This window comes from Bubalus bubalis, chromosome 5, assembly GCF_019923935.1.
Source record: "Bubalus bubalis isolate 160015118507 breed Murrah chromosome 5, NDDB_SH_1, whole genome shotgun sequence".
NCBI lineage: Eukaryota > Metazoa > Chordata > Mammalia > Artiodactyla > Bovidae > Bubalus > Bubalus bubalis.
Window position 1 is genome coordinate 26,817,568 of NC_059161.1, and position 7,639 is coordinate 26,825,206.

The 7,639-nt window shown below is 44.1% G+C and overlaps 1 protein-coding gene across 1 annotated transcript; it reads left to right on the plus strand.

Moving 5' to 3' along the window:
- Positions 1 to 208: 208 nt before the first annotated feature.
- On the plus strand, positions 209 to 4,344 carry LOC102398664 (PRAME family member 8-like). Its single transcript, XM_006074466.4, has 4 exons — positions 209 to 319; positions 1,108 to 1,427; positions 1,863 to 2,435; positions 3,454 to 4,344. Exons 2-4 carry the CDS (start codon positions 1,141 to 1,143, stop codon positions 3,974 to 3,976), a joined length of 1,383 nt encoding a protein of 460 aa, XP_006074528.4. The 5' UTR covers positions 209 to 319; positions 1,108 to 1,140; the 3' UTR covers positions 3,977 to 4,344.
- The last annotated feature ends 3,295 nt before the right edge of the window (positions 4,345 to 7,639 follow it).

Below are 7,639 nucleotides of genomic sequence, written 5' to 3' on the forward strand. Positions count from 1 at the left end.
CTGAGACTTTGACTCTCCTCCCCCAATGTATCCCTCCTGAGTGAATATCTGATTCAATTAATCCATCTGACTATAGGCAAAGATCTAATCAGGATTTACCTAATGGACATTTGAAAATCTAATCGGGCATCACTTTCTGATTGGATAGTAGCAGTTGGACAGGGGGAAGATGTGATTAAAAAGGGCTATAAAAACCTGAGGAATCAAAGAAGAAGTGCAGAAACTTCTTTCTCTGGATTCGCTGCCTGTCTTCTCCAAGCTACTGGTGGGTTCCGCACCAGATCTGACCTCTGAGCACCGTTCAACCCCAGCAGAGCTGGTAAGTTACAGACCTCAGCAAAAGACCCCTCATCTTACCTATGGTCAGCAGGTTTCCACTGGTGGCATGCAGCAGTGGTGTCAGGGAGATTTCTTTCTTTTCAGATGTGTACATGTACAGCTTTGGTTTTACCTCTAAGTGTAATTTTGCCTCAATCCCAAACATTTTGATATGTGCTTTCCTTTATATCATTTAAAAATATCTTAACTAACAAGATTTCCTTTTTTAATGAAAACGTCTAATTTTTTAATTAAATTGTTTTAATTGGAGGATAAAAAATCCATATTTTTGAAATTTTTTTTCTTGACATTAAAAATATTCAGTTTGTGCAAATGGCATTCATTTAAGGTGTCTGTTTCATCTTTCTCAGCCTGTTAACTGTGGGAAATGAGGATGGAAGCTGTATTGGGCTACATGATGCTCTTCTTCCCATAGTTTTAAGGCTCTAAGTGATTTCAATATTTTCCCCCTAAAAGATGGATCTTAACCTTCAGTTCTTGGTACCACTTCCCACTGAAACATGATTAAGCAAAGCAGTGAATGGAAATGGATGGACCAGTGGTTGGGTTTCTTCCTTCTTGGTCCTTAAGAAATGCTTGTTCTGGTGCCCCTAAGGGCAGAGCTATGCCACTATGCCCACTAAGCCCAGAGTGAAATTTTGAAAAACTAAGGCTCTTCTCAGTTGTCAGAGCAGAGACTTTATCTCTGAGTTGGTTCCTCTAAAGGGTGGGGACACATATGAAGTGATGTTCATGCTTACCTGAGAAAGATGCCTTCTTCTCTCCAAGTTCTTACAGGATTCCTTTAGGAGCAGATTCAGGATGAGTATCCAGAGACCCCTGAGACTCCTGAACCTGGCAGGAAAGAGCCTACTAACCAATGAGGCCTTGACCATTTCCACTCTGGAGCATCTGCCCATCGAGCTCTTCCCCCCACTCTTCATGGAAGCGTTCTGTGGAAGACACAGAAAGACCTTAAAGGCCTTGGTGCAAGCCTGGCCCTTTGTCCGCCTGCCTCTGGGGGGCCTGATGCAAATGCCTCATCTGCTAACGTTACAAGCAGTGCTCGATGGACTTGATGTCCTGCTCACACAGAAGGATCGTCCAAGGTGAGTCAGATGCAGGTAATCTGGTAGGATGTGGGCAATCCCAAGCAGACAGCTGAAGACAGGAAAGTAGATGGCACATGGATGGGCCAGTGACTTCTGATGATGCCAATGAAGAAACACAGAGATTTGGCCATTCCTGAGCTCGCTTTGGGAAATGCCTTCCAGCAGTGTAGGAGTGCCTAAGATGCAAGGAAATCTGAAAGTACAAGCCCCAGCCTCCCCCCCAGGGATGTTTAAGGCCACTAGAAGTAGAAAGCTAAGGAAAATGGAAGAGGAAAAGAAGATGGAGGAAGGTGAAGCAGAGAGGGGAGAGGACAAGGCAGCACGTGATGTTGGGAATTTGAAGTAAAAACTCATGTGGGAAGTCCAAGTGTTGCCTAAAGTTTGTGTGGATATTATTAAAACCATCACTGCCAACCTGTTGTTTCTCCACAGGAGGTGCAAACTGCGTGTGCTGGATTTAAGGAATACTGGCCAGGACTTCTGGAGAAGGTGGTCTGGATCAAGCGTCCATGTGTCCTCAAGCTTTTCAATGGCACCAGGGGCTGAGGACAGGCCGGGGACCGAGCAGCCCTTGGCTCCCTTCAAGGTGTTCATAGAACTTCACCTCAAGGAAAGGAGCATGGATGGATTTCTCACCTGCCTTATGAGATGGGTGGAGCAGAGGAAAGCGTCCATACACCTGTGCTGTAAGAAGCTGAGGATTATTTCATTTTCCATGGATAAAATTATGAAGGTTCTGAGCATAGTGCAGCTGGACTGTATCCAGGAGGTATACTTGGATCGCACCTGGCATCTGTCCACCCTGGCCACATTTGCTCCTCTCCTGGGCCAGATGAGCAATTTGCAGAAACTCCTCATCTCCCACATCCACATGCCTGATCCTGAGGAGCAGGAGGAAGAACACGTTGTCAAAATTACTTCTCAGTTCCTAAGGCTGCACCACTTCCGTGATCTCCATCTGGAATCCCCCTTCTACCTTGAAGGCTGCCTGGACCAGATGCTTAGGTGAGTGTGCACCACTGACCAGGTAACAGTGAACCCAACAATAGAATATCAAATGCACTGTCCCCTTTGCTGCTCCATTGTGAACTGTGGTATCACATAAACACCCAAATCTAGGTAGGGGTCCAAACTGGGAGGAGGCTCTGGAAAGGGACACTGTGCTGGAAACTATAGACTAGGGGTTAGAATCTAGGGGATGGTTATTTGGTTTCTTCTTAGGAAGAGTTATCTTTTCTAGGTGACTTAGGATAATAGGTAAGGGAAGAGAGCATTGAACACAGACAACTCCACCAGCCCTGAGCATTTCTAAACTGAAGCTCTGGGTTCTTCAGCTTTCTGACCAGGATGAGCCTATCTCAAATTCCCTGTCTGTAAAAGGATGTTTTTTGCTCCAGATATGGTAAATAATATATGGGAAATGCATGATTCTGTAGATGATGGTAATAGGGCAGGTGTCAAAGGGATCATAAAAATTAGAAGGTGGTTTGCAGATAAAGCAGGGATATAAGTGAGCCCCACAGGCTGGCATCCTCAGTAGATGCTGTGGGATTTTGCCCAGGTTTGTCCTCTATGCAAGTCACCCAGAAGCCTCACCTGCCTGAGATGGATGTCTGGGGCCAAAGTGTGTTCAGAAGGAAGCCTGGGTACGAAGCATTTTAAGTTAGGGTTAACTTTAACATATTAACTTTCAGCGATGTCCAATCTTGATTGAGACAAGATGTCAAGCTCTCCTCTGAGTTTGTTCTAGTCCATTCCATTATCTTAATTCCTCTTCATAAGGAAGCAGAGAACATTTTTCTCTGCTTGAGTAATGAGGAGAGATATGTTTTAAGACTCTATGTACTTGACGTGGTCACACAAAAAAGGTGAAATGACTGGCTGCAATGAGATTGGCCATTCTGGGTACTAATCCTTATCAGATGATCAGTTCAAATCTGGGCTTGGGCAGATCACTTGTCTCTCAACTTGCAATCAACTTCCACCTCAGTTTCCAATACCTAATTCCTCTCTTTCTCCCCAGGTGCCTGATGACCCCCTTGGACAACCTTGGGATTACTCGCTGCCTGCTTACAAATTCAGACCTGACCCATCTGTCTCAGAGTCCAAACATCTGTCAGCTAAAGGGCCTGGATCTGAGTGGGGTCACCATGACCTACTCTAGTCCTGAGCTCCTCCCAGCTCTGCTGGAGAAAGTTTCAGCCACCCTCCAGGAGCTGTACTTAGAGCAATGTGGTATCAGGGACTCCCACTTGGAATCCATTCTGCATATCTTGAGCCACTGTTTCCAGCTCATGTCCTTCAGTCTCCGTGGGAACCTCCTCTCCATGGCCATCCTGGAAAAGCTGCTGCGACACACCTCTGGGCTGCCCAGGTTAAGTCAAGAGCTGTACCCTGTCCCTCAGGAAGGTTTCAGCTCTGATGGGATCCTCCAAACCAGGAGACTTTCCCAGTGTCAGGCTGAACTGGTTGAGATCCTGGAGGACTTGGGACATCCCAGGACCATCTGCATTAGCTTCATGCCCCTGTCCACCCTGTGGAGATAACACATTCTATTGTCCTGAGCCCATCATATACGGTGATGACACCCTTGCTTAGTCCGTAGCATCAATGGAAGGCTTTCTTCTGAGCACTTGAAAACTGAAATCTAGGACAAGAAACATCATGAAAGGGAAATAAGCCATGGTTTCAGGCATCTGCTCAATGTGAATGTGAAAAGGAAAGGTGATCTGCAGGGAAGCAGGATTGCCTAGGGAAATACTGTCTCTTGGGATAGAAATGCTTGTAGAGTCAGAACTAAGAAACTACATTTCTTTAGGTGGATTTGAGCTTGAGACTCACATGTTGGAGTAATCCCTGGGTAGATGGCTGTAAAGAAATGGTCGGAAATAAAGAGTCCCTCATTGTAAACGGATTGCTGGTGTTCATGATGTATTTTTCCTGATTTTTCAGTTCATATTGGGGAAATCTCCAGACATTGATTTAAAAAAAAAAAAAAGCACTGAGTTGTCTATGATCCAAAACCTTACCATTCCCACCAGGTCTTTATTCAACCTGGTGCATCTCTTACCTCCTTGCTTACTTCTGGAGATGTTCAGTGGGGTAATATACACAGAGAGAAACAGACTCGGTGGCCAGTGAGCCACTCCAGTGCAGACCCCAGGCAGGCCTCTCACTGCTGACTCAGGCCATGACCCTGGACATGAGCAGCCCTCTAGGTTGCCCTGGTCCCTCCATAACTTTCAGTTACTGACCTTTTTGTGGGGGTGGAAAGGGTTTTACTGAAAGAGGCATGGCTCCCAATTCTGGAAGGGGTCATCCACACTGCAGATAAGCTAAACTTCTGAGCTTTGCTGACCTATTACCCATGGTGGATAATGATCCTTCTTGAATTAATCTATTGACCAGGGAAGTTACATAATTTCCTTTAGCAAAATACTAAAATCATAGAGGCATGTAACATGGTTTCAGTGTTTCTATACCTCATCAAAAAGTGTATTCTTTCAAGGACTACATTATATTAATGAGAAATTCTGTTTATCTCCATGAAATCCCCTGTCTCTATTACAGAAGTCTATAATAGCATGTTTTGACATCAGATGTTAGGTTGTGTAAGAAAACACCTGTGGGTGTATGTGACCTCCTTGCCTGTGGTAAGATACTGTATTTGTCAGGGTTCTCCTGAGTAACCACTAGGGTATAGCTGATTGTTGAGCAATGTGTCCGTTAGAGGCACTACCCATGATAGGTTACTACCCATGATAGGTTACTACCCATGATAGGTTACTGCAGACCCGTGCTGCTGCAGGAGACACTCAGACACTCAAAGGCAGGTCTGTCTCAGTCTCTAGTGGGATCCTTGGGTCCTGGTGCACACAAGCTTTTGTTTGAGCCCTCCTAGCCTCTCTGGTGGGTATGGGGTTTTATTCTATATGTAGGCTCAAACACATCTTTATTTATCAAGATAGGAACCATTACAATCAACATATTTTTGCCAATGAGTAATAAGTTTGTTTATGCTTGTAGTGTAAAAATGCATGCTTCAGAATTCAATGAACTCTTAGAAAGCATTTTCTGCCTCCCATTGGTTGTGGAAGCATTTTCCCTGAAAAATATTGTCAAGATACTTGAAGAAGTGGTATTTGGTTGGTGAGAGGTCAGGTAAATATGGTGGATGAGGCAAAATTTTGTACCCCAATACGTTCAATTTTTGAAGCGTTGGTTGTGTGATCTGCAGTCAAATGTCATCGTGGAGAAGAATTAGGCCCATTCTGTTGATGAACACCAGCTGCAGTCATTGCAGTTTTCAGTTCATTTCATTGATTTATTGAGTATATCTTTTAGATGTAATGGTTTTCCCAGGATCCAGAAAGCTGTAGTGGACCAGACGGGAAGAAGACCACCAAACAGTGATCATGACCTTTTTGGGTGCAAGTTTGCCTTTGGGCAGTGCTTTGGAGCTTCTTCTTGGTCTGACCACTGACCTGGTCATTGTCAGTTGTTGTATAAAATCCCTTTTCATCACAGGTCACAATCTGGTTGAGAAATAGTTCATTGTTGTGGCATAGAATAAGAAAAGAAGACACTTGAAAAAGACAATTTTTTGATTTTCTGTCAGTTCATGAGGCACCCACGTATGGAGCTTATTCACCTTTCCAATTTGCTTTAGATATCCAATGACAATAGAATGGTGGACACTGAGTTCTTTGGCAACTTTTCCTTTAATTGAACTGAACTGAACTGAAGCCCATAGGACCAAGCACATCCCCAGTTGCATTTGCCTTCCTCCCTTTAACAGACTCAAAATCTGCTATATTTCTGATGTACAACCTAACTAACAGTTTGATACAGATAGTTTATATTGTTTCCTTTGGGAATGACACCACAGTGTTTTTGCAACTGCTTTAATTGTGGGACATTTTGATTACATTAAAGAGAGAGGCTGAACTTTGCTGGAGCAGCCGTGAAGAGATACCCCACATCCAAGGTAAGAGAAACCCAAGTAAGATGGTAGGTGTTGCAGGAGGGCATCAGAGGGCAGACACACTGAAACCATACTCACAGAAAACTAGTCAATCTAATCACACTAGGACCACAGCCTTGTCTAACTCAATGAAACTAAGCCTTGCCTGTGGGGCCACCCAAGACGGGCAGGTCATGGTGGAGAGATCTGACAGAATGTGGTCCACTGGAGAAGGGAATGGCAAACCACTTCAGTATTCTTGCCTTGAGAACCCCTTGAACAGTACAAAAGGCAAAATGAAAAGATAATGAAAGAGGAACTCCTCAGGTCAGTAGGTGCCCAATATGCTACTGGAGATCAGTGGAGAAATAACTCCAGAAAGAATGAAGGGATGGAGCCAAAGTAAAAACAATATCCAGTTGTGGATGTGACTGGTGATAGAAGCAAGGTCTGATGCTGTAAAGAGCAATATTGCATAGGAACCTGGAATGTCAGGTCCATGAATCAAGGCAAATTGGAAGAGGTCAAACAGGAGATGGCAAGGGTGAACGTCGACATTCTAGGAATCAGCAAACTAAAATGGACTGGAATGGGTGAATTTAACTCAGATGACCATTATATCTACTATTGCGGACAGGAATCCCTCAGAAGAAACGGAGTAGCCGCCATTGTCAACAAAAGAGTCCAAAATGCAGTACTTGGATGCAATCTCAAAAATGACAGAATGATCTCTGTTCGTTTCCAAGGCAAACCATTCAATATCACAGTAATCTAAGTCTATGCCCCAACCAGTAACGCTGAAGAAGCTGAAGTTGAACGGTTCTATGAAGACCTACAAGACCTTTTAGAACTAACACCCAAAAAAGATGTCCTTTTCATTATAAGGGACTGGAATGCAAAAGTAGGAAGTCAAGAAACACCTGGAGTAACAGGCAAATTTGGCCTTGGAATACGGAATGAAGCAGGGCAAAGACTAATAGAGTTTTGCCAAGAAAATGCACTGGTCATAGCAAACACCCTCTTCCAACAACACAAGAGAAGACTCTACACATGGACATCACCATATGGTCAACACTGAAATGAGATTGATTATATTCTTTGCACTCAAAGATGGAGAAGCTCTATACAGTCAGCAAAAACAAGACCAGGATCTGACTGTGGCTCAGATCATGAACTCCTTATTGCCAAATTCAGACTGAAATTGAAGAAAGTAGGGAAAACCACTAGACCATTCAGGTATGACCTA